Raw genomic sequence first — 20,712 nt, 5'->3', positions numbered from 1 at the left:
TCATTACTGTCTCCCCAGGGCCTAGGACGGAGCCTGGCATAGTCAGCACCCAGTAATTATTTGCTATATGCGTGGAATGAACAGTGTCATTAAACACGATTTCAAGTCACTTTGGGCCTTTAGGGAGTCTTCAACACCTCTCTTCCAGAAGCCTCCTTTTTTAAAAGACCACTTGGAAAAAACAAACAAACAAACAAACTCAAACCCACATTCATCTAATAATTTAACCCCTAGAGCTTCTTCTGCTCTGGTCACCATTCCTTTACACACGTCCTCGCCCACCACCTCTTAAATATTCTCACCCATGACCCATGAGACACAAGTGTGTTTGGTTTTCCCAACTCTTGAGTCAGACAAAGAATGACTCGAGTGGCTTTGTAAAGGACGACCCTGGACCCTTTAAGCAGCGTCCTCATTTGTCAACGTAGGGGGAGAGTGAAGACTGGCCCAACGGTCACTTTCATAGCTCACATTTCATTGGCTGTATTTTCATGCTAGGACAGGTGTGACATACACATGGGTCCATATCACTGTTGTCACTCAGACACGACTGCCCGGGACACGGGAACTTAATAATTTACTTTGTTCAGAAACAGATGAAGTTAGGTGGTTCTGATGATGCTAATTATGAGAGCCTCATCTCACAAGATAAACTATAAAAATAAAACAGATCACATACAGAATATTCTATAAAATAAAAGCAAACAATACTAACCGTTCAGGACCGTGAAGAATGAGATAATGGAATAAAGATCAGGTTTCAGGGAGCTGGGGGCTTAACCAGTGCAAGTACAGGACTTTTCTTTGTAGCCATTCAGAATAGAAATACCTCAAATTACACACTTCCCTGCCTGCAACAAAGTACCCCCGGCTTCACCGGAGCTTTCTCTCTGGGGATGGAGATTATTACAATGCACTGTGAGGGAGCCCAGAGGGTGAAAATATGCAGCAGGTCTGGGGGGTGGCAGCATCCCGTGGAGACGAGGGCGGCTAACCTAGCCAGCGTTCCCTCTGCGGTAACCACGCTGCAAGAGCTTACGGGACTCACGTAACTCACGGCTACTCTTAGCATCTCTCTTACAAATGAGGACGCTGAGGCACTGAGAGAGTGAGCCTAACTTACTCAAAAGTCACACGGCCTAAGTGACAGGACTAGAATACGAACGCGGGCAGACTCACTCCGGAACCTGCGTACTAAATCCCAGCGCTCCACCTGCGCCGCAGGAAGGAGACCGGGCGACGCACCACGGCACCGGCGGGCAGGTGAAGACGCGGCCCGACACTTGTAAAGGATCGTTTCAACTGCTGTCTGTGGGTGGCGGTGAAGGCCAGTTAAAAAGGGAGGGAAACACATCAGACTCCTGGTTAAAAAAAAACCATTTGGTACACAGTGGTGCCTTTCACAAACAGGGGCTGACCAGGAGAACAGGCAGACAGGCAACCAGTTTGGGCCACGGAGGGTCTATAATCAACAAGACACAAGTCCTGGCCAACAGACTGACCACTGGTTTTCACGTAAATTACGATGTAAATGTCTTAACCATTCAGAAAATAAGTATCACACATACGCAAGTAGATTAAAAAAGAGAGAGAGAGAGAGAAGTGGGGGGGGGACTCTGGAGCAAGAAATAACAAAAAGTAGGCACCAGGGAAGCAGAAAGGAAAGCGAAGTCAATTCCTATGAACAGAAACGAGTATTTCTATTATCATTTCGCAACCACTTAGGAGGAAGGTCCTCGTGAAATCTTCTCTAAGCACCGTGATTACATAAGCCCGTCTATTTTCTTCTCTCTGGTGTGTGTAAAATACATAAGAAAAAGAATCTGAAGTGGTTCTGGTAGTTAGATGACTAAATGTTAGAGCCGGCCTTGTGCTCCTTTGTTTCACTGTAAACGTATTTTCATTCTTTGCAAACCTGTTCTATTTCTATTTTTAAGATGCTCTGGACACTGACCCTTCACTGTTTTTCATTTCCAAAGACCTCAGGACGGTGCACTGGAGGCTGGGAAGGCCGGTGGCTTCGGGCGCTGCTGGCGCACATGCTGCTGTACTTTCTAAGGCCGGAGGTAACTATGAACAAGCCTGCCAGGCCTGGGGAACGCAGCAGCCCTGCCTCCCCGCCCCGCCACCCAGAAAAGTGTCCGTGGGCTGAACGCCACGCTCTCGTGGGCGCACCTGCGGCACAACCACCCCCCCCCCCCCCAAGCCTTTGCCTCTGCTTATCTTCCTTGGGAGCTCAAAACAGACTCAGGAGAAGATGGAAACAAGGCTTCGGCACCCACTGAACTGAAATAAAGGTCTGGGATCTCTGTTTCAACCATATCAGACAGCTTCTGGGGTTAATCTCCAAAGCTCGGCCCCCCCAAACAGGAAGGAAGGAAGCTTCTAGACACTGCCGCAGCACCGGCTGGCTTTCCCAATCCCAGAGCATCCGCGCCCACGGAAGCCCACTCCGTCCGACGCCTGCCCGCAGCCGCCGGCTGTGAACAAGGCCCCCAAGGGCGCGAGCAGCCCAGCCTGCCCCCGGCTCCCGGCGGAGGCGCCCGCCGCCCAGGGTGTTCAGCGCGACCGTAGCAGCAGCGACCGACAGAAACTCAGGTCCTAGCTAATGACGGGCAGGCCACGCTCTTCTTGGGGAAGGCTCACAGAAAACATCTGCTTCATTTACTACCCACGAAACCTACAAACCAACCGGACTTTCCCAGTGAGCTGAATTTCAAATAGGAAAGACCTGACATTTTCTCCTATCAGGGGTTCTATAAATAAAGACTCCCCAAAAGTCTGATGTCACAAACGCCAATTTGAAGGCAATTGTCAGTGGTAGGCAGGCCTGATAGTGATGTGGAAAAGGCCATGGATTACGGTTTTTTTCACCTTCTAACTTTCTTCTTCGAGTTCAAATGCTCCCCTGTGGCTAAACGATGCCGACAAAGCGCTCCCCTCCCCACCCGACAGGGAGGAAAAGCCGAAGACACAGCAGAGAAAAACACTTTCCCTGTGTCCACTGTGTTATCTGGCCACATTTAAGGAACAACTGTGATAGCTCTAGGGTTGAATGTGTCCTAATCACACTGATAACCTGAATCAGGAAGGAATTTCATATTTACCATATCGATCTCCTTTGTACATACTTGGAAGCGAGTCTGCTGCTCTAAGTACTGAATGAAGACTGAAAAAATAGCACCAGTCCCATTAATGTCTGGAATATGCCATTCTGGAGAAAAATTCAACCTCCTGCTAACACAGGACTTCTGTAAGACATGCTGAGATTAAAAACCAGGGAACCCAATCTTTGAACTCAAATAGCATTAGATCAAATAATAAAAATGAATGTTTTTAAGGGTAGGCAGAGGAGTGGAAAACTTTAGCATCTAAAAAAGCCTAGTGTTTTCCATACCTTTGATAACCACCAGATCTCTCAAAGACAAATCAAGGATGGTACACCCTCAAAAGCAGCAACTAAATATGACCAAAAATCAGACACCCTTATGATAAAATGTATTTGCAAGTTTTAATCTATAGGTTAGAGAAGAGTAAGCAAACATGCTTAACAAGGACTTCAACTTCAAGGAACATGCTATTAACTCTCCTGGTAGACCTGAAGTTAACTTAGGAAAAAATTCACTTAAGTGAGGCAAAACTAAGTCAGCAGCAGAAACTGAGAATATGCCTAAAAGGCAAGTGACTCTATCGCTTCCCCAACCAACTAGGAGACTGCAAGGGGCACTGTCAACACGGCAGGCCAAGCAAGATAAATAAAGGGATGGACACCTCCAGACAACGTTTTTCATCTCTAGGACTGACTGCCGTTAACCTGCTGGCCATCTCCTTTATGTTTAGAAGAAAAGGACTCTGGAATTTGTGTGGGTTGGTGCCAAAATTAATGGGTCATTAAGGTAAATAAATAACACCCCACCCCACCCCACCCCCCCACCCTACAGTCACAGGAGCAGCTCCCGGGATTTCATTTATGGTGTGATTATTTGAGTTTTCCTCTAGGCCCTAGAGTTCCTTCATGACCAACAGAAAAAAGGCAGCCAGAGTCAGGATGCAGCTGGAAAAAAGGAAACAGGAGGAAAAACAACTCTACCCACACGTGTAATAAACCTATAATCGGACCAAACTGTCAGTCCATCGAAGGTGGTTACAGATGATCTTACTGCCTCTAAAAAAATTTATCTTCAGGGATCCCTGGGTGGCGCAGCAGTTTGGCGCTTGCCTTTGGCCCAGGGCACGATCCTGGAGACCCGGGATCGAATCCCACGTCGGGCTCCTGGTGCATGGAGCCTGCTTCTTCCTCTGCCTATGTCTCTGCCTCTCTCTCTCTCTGTGTGACTATCATAAAAAATAAAAAAATAAAAAAATAAAAAAAAATTTATCTTCAATTTTCACCTACTGGAGCTTGGACGACAGCTTACAAGAGTCACGGAACCAAGCTCAAATACAGCGTTTTCGTGCCATTCCTACTCTCCCCTTCACGGTGTTACACTCACTACCCCTTACCTTTGTATTCACTCGCATAATGCTGCCCACCCAATTCCCAAGGCAAAAGAACATAATAAACAGCAGAGCATTTACACTGGATGCCACAGCTCTTCTACATGTGGGGGTGTACACACGCAACACCCCGAGAGCTAGCAGTTAAGGAGTACGGAGCAAGACAACCTGGTCTAGTCCTGGACTACTTGATAGCTGGAACGTCCTTAGGTAAGTCACCCTATCTCGTGCCTCTGGGCTGTCACCCGCAAAATAACATGGTAACACTAACCCCTAGGGCTATTTTAAGTCTTAAATAAGCTGGTACATGTAAAGCACTTACAACAGCCTGGCTCGTTACAAGTGCTAATAAAATATCAGCAATTACCATTGTCTTCGTATTACAGATAAAGAAACTGAGGCAAATGTGTTACATGACTTTTCCAATGACATAGCTAGTAGGCAGCAAAACTGAGCTCCAAACCCATAGTCTGGATCTGGAATCCAGGTTCTCAACCACTGTGTCACATTGCCTCTAAGGATGTCTTGACTCCTGTTTCAAATCACCAATGGCAGGTGAAGATGTCTGTATCTGTGAAAAGAACAACCGAGCATCTGCCACTACCAAGTTATGAAAACATCAAGCACCTCCTGGAGCCTACGTTAAAATCAGAAATGGCAGGCCTCCCATGCCAAAATCCAGAACCACCTCAAGCACGCACATGCGCCTGTGGAACCAGCAAGGAACATGGTTTCTGACCCCAAAGTGCTCAGGACATTATAGTCAAGCCACGGTAGACATTCAGGCGTGGTGGGCATTCCCGACTGTCCGACCAATCCAGGCACATCGTGCGCAGAGGAGACGGACACTAGAGCGCGTCCCGCCTGCGCAGCCACCCCTCCTGCTGCACCAGCAGCATCCAACAGAAGCGGGCTGGGCCTGCCCCTGCTGCTGTTGTCAGCAAGCATTTTCCCCAGCGGAAATAAAGGCAGTGAAGGGCCACCTTACCTTCTTAAAAATCTTTCCATTTGGTTGTACTTCATCGTCCTCGCTTAAGATTTCACGTGTTCCCAAGAGCTTTTTGTCCTTAAACTTGTTTTTTGCATACATGAAAACTTTATCTAGTGTATCACATCCAGGGTATAATACTGAAGCCAAACCATCCAAACTGTTAATAGATCTGTATGCAGACTCAGGTTTTGAATTTACAGGCTTTGCTTTAATTTTGTTTGATTTTTCTTGTCTTGTCTCAAACAAAAAATAATACGGAATGTATGTTAAAACAGTATAGAGTGATATTAGAAAATGTATGAAATACAAAAGAATGGGGTTGATGGTCTGCTTTAGCTTCATGGTAGATGGTTTTGAAGATACGTGGTTATTCATAAGTGCTCAAAAAGTGGAATTAACAGATTTCCGTAAGAATCTAGGAGGAAGAAAAAGAAAGATATTAGTTCAAAATCATTTTAAAATAACTGTACATAAAAATATCTTCATATTAGATAGGCAAATAAAGAGATTTTCCCCCCCCAAGGAGCAGCCGCTAGTACTGGCCTCCAGCAATGTCCAGTCCACTCCTGATACATACAGTACGAGTGAGTCTCTTAAAACTATCCACAACAAAAATTACCACGGAGAAGTTTCCACCTCATTCTGTAAACAGGTGGCTTTTCCAGCCTAAACCCAAGCATCCACAAACCCTTCCCGGTGGTGAGAGGGAGCCAGCCAAGGGCCTGCAACAGAACGGAGGACAAAAACGCACCCATTTCCTGTTCAGCCCTGAGGGATGGCAAGGGCTCTGCGCAGACACCGCCCTCCTCCCTCACAGCCCCGGAGGCCTCCGTTCCAGAAGCACAGCATTCTTTCCAGTGAGCTCCAATCTCACTCTGGGCATCAGTGAGGAACCAGAGTTGGCAAACGACACAGAATTCACTTCCCCTCGTGAGATTTTTCACCTTAGGCAAGTTAAACTGTGAAGTGAGAAGGCAGGAAACTGCCCATTTCTACTTTGCATTCATCAGATTTACTGACAACCTACTGCACGCCAGACGCTGGTCTAAGCACAGGAACTCTAACAGCAAACAGTTTCAGGGCCTCCTCTCGTGGGGGCCACATGGCCCCGGGAGAGCAGGCCGGCACATGTGCAGGTGCACGCCAGGGGTCAGGGCATCCAGAGGGAGGATGAACCCAGGACACGAACCCAAAGCCAACGGGCAGGGCTTACAGGCCATCCACCAGGGCTCCCCACTGGAGACACCTGGGCAGGGCCTACGAGGAAGAGGGAATGAGCCAGGTGCCCCTCCCGGGGAAACAGAGCACTCCGGGCTGGAAACAGTGTCTGTGGGGCAGGTGGGTTTAGTATCATTTTGGAAGAAACAAAACTGAAGCAAGTTACTCGTTATTCTTTCCAGCTCCAAACCCAGGGTTATGATTTCTATTTCTATTTCTATTTCTATTTCTATTTCTATTTCTATTCTCATCTTCTACCCCAACCCCACAGTGGAGAAATTCGATTCCAGGCACACGTGGCCAAGAAACAAATGTGAGGAAGCTGTCCTGTGGCTACAGCAAGCCGGTCTGCCCCTGCCTCGGCCTGCTCATAAGGCCAATGCAGAGAGAGGAGCTCAGAACAAAGAAGAGCAGCGGCGACAGTCACAGGCCGGGCCCACAGTCCCACAACAGAGGGTGAGCTGCCGTTCCTGCCCCGGGCCCACAGGCCAAAGCAGGCTGTGAGAACAGAGGGCCCCTGAGCAGTCCCAGTCCCTAAGCGGCCCGACTCTAGTTGGAACACAGAACAGGGAAGCCCAAGCCCAGTGGCTCTGCGCAGAACCAGGGAGACACTGGTGATGAGCAATCACAATGAGGCTGGTAGTTCCACGAGAGCAACAACAGGAGCAGACCACATAGAAGTTTAACAGAATCAGGGGAAAAGAACGTAAGAAGAGCCTGGAGAACTCGGGGACTGGCCTCAAACAACCCCTACAAAGGCCACCTGATGTAAGGGAACGACACTGAGGGGCACTTGAGGGCCCAGGGCGCTGTTCAACACAGCAGCATCAGCGAGCGGCAGGAGCACTTGACAGGATGAGCACTGGGTGTTATGCTATATGCTGGCAAATCAAAATCCAATAAAAAATATATTTAAAAAAGAAAACAAAACAAAACAAAACGAGTCCTACTCAAACCCTGCTGTCATCCCCTAAAGAGGACACTTCAATGGAACTCATTCCCAAGGCTGTGCCCACTGAGGAGTGACATCAAAGGATGGGGGGAGGATGCACTGAAACTGAAAGTCACTAAACAAATGAGAAAGTCACTAAACAAACAGACAAGCCAGCAATACAACAAGCAGCCACGGAAACGGGAAGAGGGGAAATCGGCATTCAGAAATACTATGGGGACGCTCGGGGGCTCAGGGGTTGAGCGCCCACCTTTGGCTCAGGTTGTGATCCCCGGGCCCTGGGACCGAGCCCCCTGTCTCAAGCCCCAGGTCTCAACATATTTGCTTCTCCCTCTGCCCCTCCATTTCCCCGCCCCTCCCTCCTGTTCATGCTCCAGCACACGCGCGCGCGCTCTCTCTCTCTCTCTCTCTCTCATTCTCTCAAAATCTTTTTAAAAAATATAGAAAATAAGATTGACATTTTAAAAAAAATTAAATGTCCAGGGGTGCCTGGCTGGCTCAGTCAGTAGAGTGTATGATTCTTATTCTCAGAGTTGTAGGTACAAGCCCCACGCTGGGTACAGAGGTTACTTAAAATAATTTTTTTAAAAAAATGTTTTTAATCCAACTCTGCAATTCTACAAGCTAAGGATTATCTTGTAATTTGCCCATCCACAGCTAGTGAGAAGCCAAGACTCCCAACTAATCCCCAGGCGCTGTTCACATTTCCACAGTGTGTTCTTTGGTGATATAGTGTGCAGTAATTTGGAAAAAAAGAGTCTGAGAAACCTAGATTTGTGCCCTTAAGGGTATGGGGAGGCACCACAGATTTCTATAGAGGAAATCAGCACCATGAAAACAAATGATCCTACTACTTCCAAGACATCAGAGCTGCAAAGAATAGATGCATTCGGATAACCCAGGAGAAATGATGTTACTTCATGAGGTGCTCTCCCTGAAATTTAATTTCATGTATCTGTGTTTTGATTTTAAAACGTTGTAATAAAAAAATTTATCTGCAGAAGATGATTGTATAAGATGGTCACCGTATAGAAAACCCCAAAGAATCTAGTAAAAAACAGAGCTAACAGTTCAGCAAAAGTTGCAGGATGGAAGACAAATATTTAAAAAAAAAAAAATCAACTATTTCTATACACTAGCAATAATCAGAAAATTAAGCTAAAATGAATGTATTTACAACACTATCAGAAATAATACTTAGGATAAGATATAAGAGGTGTAAAGTTTGTACTATGAAAACCACAAAACATTATTAAAAGATTTCAAGACCTAAATAAATAGAAAACATCTTTGTTTATGGACTGTAAGACTTAATACTGTTAGAATGACAACGTTCTCCAAACTGATGTACAGATTCAGCACAATCCTCACCAAGGCTACTGGCTTTTATACAGAATTTTATAAGCTGATCCTAAAATGTACATGGAGATTCCAAGTAGCCAGAAGAGCCAAACAATCTTGAAAAAGAACAAAGTTGGAGGGCTCTTACATCTCCACTCCAAGACCTATTTAGTGCAGAGTAATAGTAATTGAGACAGAGTAGTACCACCTAAAGGGGGTGGGGGGGGGGGACGAAATTTTCCATGGATGACATCATGTACTTTGAACAAGCACCCAAAGCAGCAGGTGTTCCCTGGGGACCAATGAGTCACCAGGGGAGCAGGTGAGGAGAGGAGGGTAGAGCATTAAAGTCAAACTGCAAGCAGAAACGTCATTTGCATTTCAGTGCTCACTGCACTCCGGTGTTTTGGAATAAAACAACTACCAGCTCAGGGCAGCAGAAACCAGAGGTGAGGCAACCAGGTCCGAGAAAGTTGAGATAACCCTTCAGTCCTCGGAGGAAGGTGGCTAGGGGGCGCGAGGGAAGCCAGCAGCTAGGATTCCCAGCTCCCGACCGCCCAGGGGGTGGCAGCAGCAGCTGTTCTAGAGCCCTCCCAGCGACTGCAATCTTCCTAACCCGGCTCCTAGAGAATAAAGCCACGAATGAGAGAGGTTATGAGTGAAAAGAAGGCAAAGTGGTGTGGGTGCCTTCGACTGAGACAGACATGGAAGCAGCAGCTGGTCAGCAGTCGGACAGCTGGTGGGAAGGAGGCGGACACAAGGCTCGAAAATGAGGAGTTTACAATGTTCGTGAGTCATCCAAATACATAAACTGTGAAGGTTATGAGGGATCAGAGCTAGAAGCCCACATTTTGGAGCCATAATCAGATGAAGGATGAGAATGTAGGAAATCTCCAAGATCAAGTTCAAGGACAGAAAACTTTGGAGAGAACCAAAGCCTACACTGAGCAGGAAACTCCCACTGGCAAGACCAATAAAAGCAGAAGACCTGGAGATCCGTAGAGGGCCGCAGGGTCGGGAGGGCCGAGGAGGCTCCGTGGCATCGAATGCAGCCGCCATGTGCCAGCGACATGCAATTAAGATGTTTCATTTCTCTCAAAGTCTTCCAAAAGAATCTGTCCTTTTCTAAAACAGGGTCAAGTACAAACCGCTGGCCAACTGCATCCTATTTGCTGAAGGCGCGGTGGAAAATCTACAGAACGAGGAAAGCAGTCCCGGTGCTCTAGTGCGTGGCCTCATCTTACAGTGACTATCACTTTTCAGAAAGAAAACCTGAACAATTAAATCTGTTCATCGTTTCCCTCACGACTTCAAGGTTTCCAGTCCATCTTAAGAAGGCCTCGTCCATACCAGGGTTAAACCGATGGTCTCCTAAATTTTTTCTAGTATTTGCATGATTTTTACATGTAGATCTTTAATCAATAGGGAGTTTATTTTCATATATTGTTTAAGGGAGAAAACTAACTACTTCTTTTGGATGAACTACCTGAAGTGCTTACTAAATAAACACCCTTTTCTCAGTTACTAAAATGTCATCTTCAATAGTAAGTCCTCGTTCACAACTGGATCTGTTTCTAGATAGTCTGTTCCTCGGATCCGTCTCCTGCTTCGCCCTACCTCCGAACACAGCCGATTTACAGCAGTGCTTCTCAACTGTGACCCATGGACCAATCCTATCAGAATTACCTTAGAGAGTATTGAAATGGAATAGTCTTCTGACATGCAGTCCCCTTTTTAAACAACAACCATATAAATTTTATGTACACTGAGAACTATTTCAACTATCTAGTAAGACTTCCACTTATGCACATGTTTTTCAAAATTTTCTTATCAATTCTTACAGATTTACTCTTCTAACATAAATTTTAAAGAGTTAACATTTGTCTGGTGAAACAGTTTGAAAATCAAAAGGAAAACAAGATTCAGGGAAAAAAAATAAGCGACAAAATATACAAAGAGCTCTTATAAATCCAAAAATAAAAAAATCAAGCAACACAGAGGAAAACAAATGAGAAAACACAAATCATTAATCCAAATAGTATGTTCTCCCTTAATTTAGAATTAAGATTAAAATGAAGCCTTACAAATTTTCATCCAATAGTTCCAGTACTAACGACTTCAAGACTGTAATATCCAGAGTCCACTAAGCAACCTTGCAGTACTTAAGACACACAAACCCTTGGCAGTCCCACGCCCGGAGCTCTATTCTACAGAAAAGCGGGCGCGTGTTAAGTGCATATGAATTAAAGACTCAATCAGTTGTTTATTTCTCAAACACGTCCTGAACACAGACAGGATGCACACCACTCACTCTTCCAGATTAGAGTCAGAGTCAGGAACAAAACATAAAACAGACCACGAAAAATAAATAAAAATAAAAAAATAAAATGAAAAAAATAAAAACAGACCACGGACCAACAACTAAACACATGAGGTAGGAACAACTAGACACACATGCGCAAGTTAAAGGGAACAAACAATACTGGGGGGCAGTGGGGTGGAGAGGGCTGAGAAGATGCCTGTCCCGGGGCTCCCGGGGGGCTCATTCGGGGAAGCTTCTGCTCATGATCCTGGGTCCCGGGACTGAGCCCCACAGCGGAGGCTCCGGCTCAGGGAGGTCTGCCTCTCCCTGTGCCTCTCGCCTCCCCGCTTGTGCCTGCGCTCACTCGCTCTCAAAATCTTTAAAAGTAGAAAGTATCAGTCACCTAAGAGTACAGGAAGATAAATGGAGTAGGCGACAGCTCCCAGGCCACCTGAACCCTGAGTCCTGGATGTAGCGGGAGACCCATCCAGCTGGTTCCCAGCCAAGTTCAACCGGTGGAGCGCAAAGGTGAACCAGGCAGGGAGCGGATTAACCAAGGAGAGGGTTTTACCTGACAAGTCCCTGAACAAAACACAGGGGAGGGGAGGAAGACGAGGGAACGGAGACTATTTCCATGACTCATCAGGGAGATTTAGGCCCATACGGAGGGGAAGGGTTTGTGAAAAAGACAGGCCAGGACATCAGATCCTGGGAGCTGAGGTACGAAGGGAGTAAAATGAACCGCAGGAGGCGGTGGTCTGAGTAGGATGCTCGGAGCTCCTCCCGCAGAAGGCCCAGGCTGTAATCTCGGGGAGAGGGGTGGCAAAGGCAGACTGGGGTATGGGATCATCTAAGGACAGGAGGTGAGAAATGCAAAGACCACAGTATCGGAAAGATACTGAAGCCAGTAGGAATCCTGACAGGACAGAAGCAGAGTCACAGGAAGCCTGATGTTCAAACATGTCAGGAACAGTAGACGGAGGACTGCACCGGGAAGGGAGAGTAAGCAGGACAATCTACAGGCAAAGCTTGGAGGACATGCCAGTACTGTTTCAGGGGCAAAAAAAACTGTTAAAAGTAACCAGATTATGTCCAAGGTGCAGTCACTCATACCAAGCCTCCCGTGGGCAAACCAAAACTGAAATTTCCATGGTTCGCAGAGAAAAGGAAGACCCAGGGCAGCCACTCGGCGCTTGCCCGCTGAGCAGAAGTTACCTGCACGGACTCCAAGTCAGCCCTTTGCTCCACCTAAGGAAAGGAACCCTGCTCTTACCAATAAGCAAATGCCCAGTCTAACTCCCTCATCTCTCCTCACTCTGATCTATAAAAACCTCGCCTTTGAGAGCTCTTCGGGGTTCCTTTCTATCCACTAGATTGGACGCTGCCTGATTAATGAAGCGCTGAATAAACCTACTACCTCAGTAAACTGTCCTTGGAAAATATCCTTTTAACAACTAAAAACAAAACGATCTAAATCAATCAAAGAACAGCTGAAGAATATACACATCCACATTATGGACAATAATGCAAGCATTAAAAACTAGTTATACCTACATGCAATTACCTGGGGGAGACTCCCATGTACCTTGCTAATTCTTTTTCAAAAAAAAAAAGAGAGAGGGAGAGAGAGAGAGAGAGATACAGGCCTGCGTGATTTCATGTCTGACAACAATATGGACAAGACAAGGTTTTTAAGCAATTATTTCTAAATATTTAAATGAAGCTATAATGGGTTGAAGTACATTAATTTTCCACCATGAAGAATACAGTAATCTCCATCTTTACTATACTCTCAGAACTGCTAATTAAAACAAGTTTAAACATTAAAAGAAAATGACCCATCACTATTTACACAATGACTGATGAGCAAATATAATCTCAAATGTGAAATTGTGTGATTTTAACTAGAAAGATTCAAACACTTGAAATGTGTTTTTGAAATTCTATGTAAATGGTCCATTGTGTTACATCAAAAGACGTTATTTACATTTTGCATCATTTTAATAAGGTGTTTTAAACCATAATGACCAAGTTTAAGGAAAATCTTTCCCTGAATGGCCTCTACTACTTAAGAGGAAGAACACAGGAGACCTGGGTATGAGGAGGAGGAGGAAGGGCAGATAGGATTTTGTGTAATCGTGAGAAAACTGAGGGCAGGAGTTCAGGTTAAGAAATTAACTTTGTGTAAAGCAATTCAGATTAATGCCCACCTACAAATCACCCTCAATTACAATTAGTACACTTAGGGGACACATGAAATTCTGATGTTAAGATAAAATTTTATATTTTTGATGGTTACTAAAGGAGTATTATTGGGTTCCCGGGGACTCAGTTGGTTAAGTGTCTGCCTTCGGCTCAGGTCAGATCTCTGGGTCCAGGTCCAGGGATCGAGCTCCTGGTTGGGCTCCCCGCTCCACAGGAGTCGGCTTTTCTCTCTCCACCCGCCCCCGCTCCTCCCCACTGCTCATTTTCTCTCTCAAATAATAAAAATCTTTTTTAAAAATTAAAATAAGGAAAAAACAAAGGAGTATTATCATAGAGATTATATTTGCTCATCGGTATTTTAGTAACAGGGAAAAAAAAACTATATATAAAAAAAAAAAACTATAAATGCCTGTATTGTAGGGGAGCGGGAGACCACCAGCAGGTGGCCACAGGCATCCTGTTCATACTAATAAATGGTTTTATCTGCTTAGATCTAGTTGCAGCCGTCTAAACAACTCCAAGAACCTCACAGGCTCAGGAGAGATACAACACAGCAGTATCTCCATCCACTCACTTCCCCGAGCTGGAGGACTCAACGATGGAAATCCAGTTTGGCTCAGGCCTGGAGACCTCTGCAGCGCTCACAGGAGGGAGGCCAGCAGACACACTACATTATCCCATTATCTGGCTACAAAAGCGGGTCCCGCTGCCCCTCCCACCCCCACCCCATCCAAATTGCCACCTGTAAACCTCTCCTTTCAGAGCAGGGCAGAGCCCATCACTTGGAAACTCTTCTGCAAATCTGCTGGGAGGAAAGACAATACTCCTGGAATCTTTTTTTTTTTTTAAGATTTTATTTATTTATTCATGAGAGACACACAGAGAGAGGCAGAGGGACACAGGCAGAGGGAGAAGCAGGCTCCCTGCAGGGAGCCCTATGTGGGACTCGATCCTGGGACCCTGGGGTCACGGCCTGAGCCGAAGACAGACGCTCAACCGCTGAGCCACCCAGGTGCCCCTACCCCCAGATTCTTACTTCCTATGTGTTCCTTACAGCTACAACACCCAAACACACATCAACACTATTCATATCTGGGAAAAATACAGTTTAGCATCTTATCTCTGAGGAAGTACGAATAAGTGGATTGCAGAAGGATGGGCATCAAGGAATCCGTATTTGCTAGGTGAGATGTGCCTGGAAGTTTTTACCAAGCTTGCAGTAAATGGGGAGCAATTTGGAGTACCAATAATACAAGCACTGCGTAGGGAGCTTTATATCATCTCTGTGTTACAAAAAAAAAAAAAAAAAAAAAAACCATTTCAAACAGATGGTGCTCAAAGACACAGCTAACAGATGAGGTGGGATGTTAACCTTCACGTTTTCGTCACTGCCACCCAAGATTTTTAATTTCTCCACACTCCCTAAACTCCAGGGTTAATACTTTATCGTTAAAACAAAACAAAAAGGGGGGAAAAAAGTCCTTCACTACTTTGGAGACACTCCTTTCCAAAAGTCACATTCTACAGAAATCAAAAACTCCCTGAAACATTATCTAAATTACTTGAAACTGGGTCAAGAAAGGCAGAAAGAAAGATGTCCTTCCCAGACAGGGCCCTAATGAGTTGTAATGAGAAATGCAACCAGAATTGGCTCTCAGGACAAAGTTTCTCTGGAGGCGGGACCCCGGCTCTGATGAAGATGCTCACTTCTCCGCTCCCCACGACTAAAACCATAATAGAAATAATATGAATACATAGCTGGCTCAGGAGAATGGTTTTAAAACATTCACTAAATTTCCTGCCAAAAAATAAAAAAATTATACTAAAATTTTTTTAAAGGCAGATTCCACCATTAGAGTTTTTCCTACTTCTTACAAATATCAACATAAAGCTTTTTAGTTGCCTCAGCACTACACAGTATGGTGGTTCTCACTCTTTACTGATGGAAACACAAAGAACTTCTCCTTCCTAAAACTCTTAATATTAACACAGTGCTTAGCAACTCTGAACATTTCAACTCTGACCCCACAGTTGTTACAGCTCCACGAATTTATTAGATTGTATGGCTGAAAATCAATGCCACTTACCCATACAAGTACTTCCCTAATACAACAAATAAAATGGTTATAAAATTCTATACTGGAAAGTCTACTAAAAGCATTATCAGAGGCTTGAGTCATTATTATCATCTGAATTAGATTAACTTCCAAATTCACAACTAAGAAATTTTATGAGGAAATAATAGTTATGCCCTTTTCTTTTTAAGAAAACTGACTGAGCTTGTGTTTATTCTAACCACAGGAAATGAAATTTTGGCCCTGAAGACGTACTGGGAGGGAGGAAGGAAAGGGAAGGAAGGAAGGGGGGAAGGGGAGAAAGAGGGAGGGAAGGAAGGAAGGAGGGAGGGAGGGAAGAGGGAAGCTCAGCAAGTCTTTGCCAGAATCATATTTACATTAAAAATTGAAAAGCAGCTGAACAGTGCCAACTCACTTTACATGACTTTCAGTTATTCACTGTAATTTTTAAACTTTTTCAATCCTTTTATTATAATAGTTGAAATAACAGTAGGGCTCGAATATTCTCTTTGAACCACAAATACACTCCCCTGACTTCCCTAATGCTGATCGAGACACATTCTTTTAAATTTCTTTCATCCTGCTTTCCTTCTCTAGTGTCCAAACCAGATGTTCTTTCCAAAAAAGGGTCGAGTCTTTTTTTTTTTTTTTATCTTATTTATTTGTTCACGAGAGAGACAGAGAGAGAAAAGCAGACCCAGGCAGAGGGAGAAGCAGGCTCCATGCCGGGAGCCCGACGTGGGGCTCAATCCCTGGTCTCCAGGATCACGCCCTGGGCTAAAGGCGGCGCTAAACCACTGAACCACCGGGGCTGACCAAAAGGGTTGAGTCTTGAAGGAAATCAAACAGAAAACTAAGAAAGGTAATTTATATGTTTCTTAGCTTGATACGGAACAAGGGGTTTTGGTGATGGTGGGAGGGGGTTTCCTAAATTGTTGTCGTGAGTTAAAATACAATGTAGTACTGGTCTCAGGAGGTGAATTCAGTGATTCAGCACTTTCGTACAACACCCAGTGCCATCACAAGTGCCCTCCTGAATGCCCAGCACCCATCTGGCCCATCCCCGCCCATCTCCCTCCATACCTCAGTTTGTTCTTTATTTTCAAGAGCCACTTATGGCTTGTTTCCCTCTCTCCTTCAGAAAAGGTTTTAAACACGCATAAACATGTGCAAATATACACTTACACTAGTCTCAGCTTTGCCCACAGACACTATGAGATCCTGTCTAAATCCATAAATTGTATTTTCTCCTCATTAATGTTGATGGAATTCAAGTAAATCTATTTTAAGATTAAACTGAGGTGCCTGGGTGGCCCAGCTGGTTGGGCATCTGCCTTCAGCTCCAGTCTTGATCTAGGGGTCCTGGGATCAAGCCTCACCTCGCATTCGGTTCCCTGCTCATTGGGGAGCCTGCTTCTTCCTCTCCCACTCCCTCTGCTTGTGCTCTCCATCAAATAAATAAATAAAATATTAAAAGGGGGAGCTAAACTATACTGATGCCAACGGCTCCCAAATCAATTTTGGAGAACGGACAAGTATCAAACACTGAAAAAGTAAATGACCAAAGAATCCCTTTCTATCCATTATCTTCTATACAAGGCACTCTTCCTTGATGGGAGAGGGGCCTGGGGCTGGGAAGTAGAGCAAGAGTTCCTATGCTTCTTAAAAAGACAAGCAACAAACACTCAAGAGGCAGGGCGCCTGGGTGGCTCAGCAGTTTGAGCATTTGCCTTCGGCTCAGGGCGTGATCCTGGGTCCTGGGATCAAGTCCCGCATTGGGCTCCCCCACAGGGAGCCTGCTTCTCCCTCTGCCCATGTCTGTGCCTCTCTCTCTCTGTGTCTCTCATGAATAAATAAAATCTTTAAACACACACACACACACACTCAGGAAGATTTCTAAGGTCCTCTTCCAAAATTCTAACACTTTCTAATCAGATCAGACTGTCTTCATAGCAGTCAAATGAACAGGTACAAGAAGGGAGTAAGGAAAATCTACTTCCTTTTCATTTTCTTTCTTTTTTTTTTTTTTTAAGATTTATTTATTTATCCATTCAGAGAGAGCGAGAGAGAGGCAGAGACACAGGCAGAGAGAGAAGCAGGCTCTATGCAAGAAGCCCGACGCGGGACTCGATCCCGGGTCTCCAGGATCACACCCCAGGCTGCAGGCGGCGCTAAACCGCTGCACCACCGGGGCTGCCCTCCTTTTCATTTTCAATCACGTGAATACACCATCTTCACAGCAAAAAATACCTAAAATATCATCAAAAGACAATATGGACGGCCTGTGAGTATATGCCAGTGCTTAGCAGACTGATCCAACAAACATAGAAATGGCTCGCCTCTGTCTGGGTTAAATTTCCTGCCAAGTAAATTTGCTTCAAACCAACCAACACATACACACACACACACACATACGCACACACATACCAGTTTTAATGCACTGAGCAAAATATGGCTTCATATATTCATCCTCACCTCTTGTGTCTCCATCTACATAACTCAAACAGTAAGAGTCAAGTACTGCTATATTAAGCAGATAAATGTATAAAGCCTAAAGTCTACACAAAAAAGCAGCTACGTGATCTTTCTATCATGAGAATTTCCCTTCACTCTTACTGTGGTGCAGCCAGGCTTGATAAAAAACAGAAGGTACCCAGTTAAATTTAAATTTCAGAATAACAATGAACAAATTTTAGTGTACATATGTCCCATGCAATGTCTGGAACATGAAGCAAAAAAATTACTCAATTTTTACCCAAAATTCAGATTTAACGGAGCGCCTTACGTTTCATATGGCAACCCTAGTCCCATCCCCAGTCTGCCACAAAGTAGGACAATTCATTAGGATGACCAACCACTCTGGGGTGCCTCGCTCTGGGGTTTCCCCAGACTCAGGACTTTCAATTCTAATAGCAGGAAAGTTTTAGGCAAACCTGAGTAAGCCGCTCTCCCTACAATTCACCCTCTCATGGAATAAGCCCACAAATTGTAGCCTGGATTCTACCACTACTTAATTTTGGTCTTTTGTTTATGAAACAACTTTTCTGTATCTTATTTTCCCATCCGTCCTCATTTATCTCATGCACAAAATTTAAAGTGAGGATAAAATGGAATGCAGCAAATAATAAAGGATTCTGGAAAAACGCAAAAGCATTATAAATGCTAGTTATCAGTCTAGTTGGTTTGGGTACAAAGTACTGTTTATGCAAAGTTTCAAAGCAGATGGGTACTTGGTTTTATTTACATACTTTACATCATCTACTGAGGGTACTATTAACTTGCAACACTGGTTTGACTGCATATAAAAAATGTTCAATAGACTTGCTCCTTTTAGAACTATGGCAATAAGCTCTCAGTCTGATGCTGGCCTTCGCGTTTATTCATTGTGTAAAAGGGGACAAGTCCTGTAACATTCCAGAGCTTCAGGTTCACTGTAGAACTGGAGTGATAATAATTAATACCTCACAAAAGTCCCTTTATGAATGAAGAAAGTAGGTGAAAACACCCTACATAAACCACAAAATACAATGCATGTTTTCGTAGCACTTGAAATTCATTAATGCCAAACTATGTAAACCAATATTTTACTTTCACCCTATTTCCTATTTATACCCCCACTGGTACTGAAGACGCTGAAGTCACCTGCATGCTTACTGAGAGCCCAAGCCCTGGAACCAAAAAGAGGGAGTCTGACACTTAGCAATACTTAATAAAATGTCACTTACTTTCCTAAGCCTCAGTGTCCTCACCTGTAAAATGCAAAGACCACTAGGAGGATTCAGCAGCTAGCACGTGTGAAGGGCTGGTATGTTTGCCTCACCAGAAGCACTCCAGCCTCCGCTGTGGATTACTATCATTTCAGGTTTCACACATTTAAGATTCTAAATGTTAGAAGCAGCTGAAATCATAGCTCCATCCATAAAATTTCTTATAAAATAAGTAAAGAGAATAAGGATACTTAACACATCTCGTATAAGCATCTCTAGTTCACCAGCCAATTTAGGGGATTTCTCTCCGGGAGCTTCCGTTAGATGATGACAAATTTATTTTTAAGAAAATACATATATGGAGAATTTTTTTTTCTCACGGCTTGTACTCCATGCTAAAGTTTAAATATCCTTGGATTTTATGACATGGAACTATTGGATCCCACTCTGTGGACCCCACTCCAATCCCAAAGGTAAAGAATACACATGGAATGTAATTTGGGACCCACTCTGTGTAACCAACTCAACTTTACCTGGCCTCCATACCACTAAAGATGATCCTCAACAAAATTCCCTCTCAGGGTTTTTACAGTCTTGTGTCTATCATTCATAGCCACATGCCAAGACCCAGTGACACACAGGGGGAGTCCCCAGAGGTGGCTCTGTTGTACATTCATCAACCCTATCGTGTGGTAGATCCCCCAACACTCCCCCCCGCTCAGACAACTCACACACACACATACACAGGCTCAGGGTTCTGAATCATTTTGCGTCAACTTCCTCATCCAAGGGAAAACCTATTCCTATGCTCCCTTCTACTCACCTTCCAAGTCACAGAACTCCCCTCGTCTTATCATATCCAAAAGAAGTGACATGAAATTCTCTATAAAGAAGTGCAGCTTCTTATCCTAGAATTTTGTTTAAGGTTAATCCATTGGAGGGAAATGGCGGGAATGGCATGTTTAGTCATCGTATTATCCAAAAGGCAGGGCAGGGAAACCAAATCTAGGAGCCCTACTTCATAGCACGGTTTTGACAAATTCAGTGTGTACTAACCAGCCAAGAATTAAATGCCCTGATTGTATTACAATAATACTGAATAGGACTATTTACCCCTGCAGTACTAATTCTTTACTTATTCCAATTATCTCCAAAATGCTTAATGAGAGCCACCTATATAAATATTTCAGGAGACCAGGAACTGTTTAATTACATAAGGACATCAGCCTGCTGGCTGATACTTGAGCGTCTTAGTAATTTCAACTCAATCCAGGGAAGTACTTTATTTAGTATTACATGAACCTAAACGTAAGAGTGGATCAGATGTTGGTTCAACTAACAATTTCACTTTTGAACTTAACTATTTTCTTCCCTACAGTAAAAATAGAAAATAAAATTAAAGAAAATTCAAAGGCCAGAAGCTA

The 20,712-nt window shown here is 44.4% G+C and overlaps 1 protein-coding gene across 2 annotated transcripts in view; it reads right to left on the bottom strand.

Annotated features, from left to right (window-relative positions):
• ACSL3 (acyl-CoA synthetase long chain family member 3) overlaps nt 1-20,712 on the bottom strand; it is a 66,526-nt gene that overhangs the window by 23,041 nt on the left and 22,773 nt on the right. For both annotated transcript variants that reach the window (XM_041737341.1, XM_041737342.1), the window contains one exon: nt 5,486-5,903. In XM_041737341.1, the coding sequence (XP_041593275.1) occupies nt 5,486-5,863 (378 nt within the window). In that variant the 5' untranslated portion in view covers nt 5,864-5,903. The remainder of the gene's footprint in view (nt 1-5,485; nt 5,904-20,712) is intronic.

Source organism: Vulpes lagopus, chromosome 22 (assembly GCF_018345385.1).
Source record: "Vulpes lagopus strain Blue_001 chromosome 22, ASM1834538v1, whole genome shotgun sequence".
Classification (NCBI taxonomy): domain Eukaryota; kingdom Metazoa; phylum Chordata; class Mammalia; order Carnivora; family Canidae; genus Vulpes; species Vulpes lagopus.
This window is presented reverse-complemented; position numbering and strand designations above follow the sequence as displayed.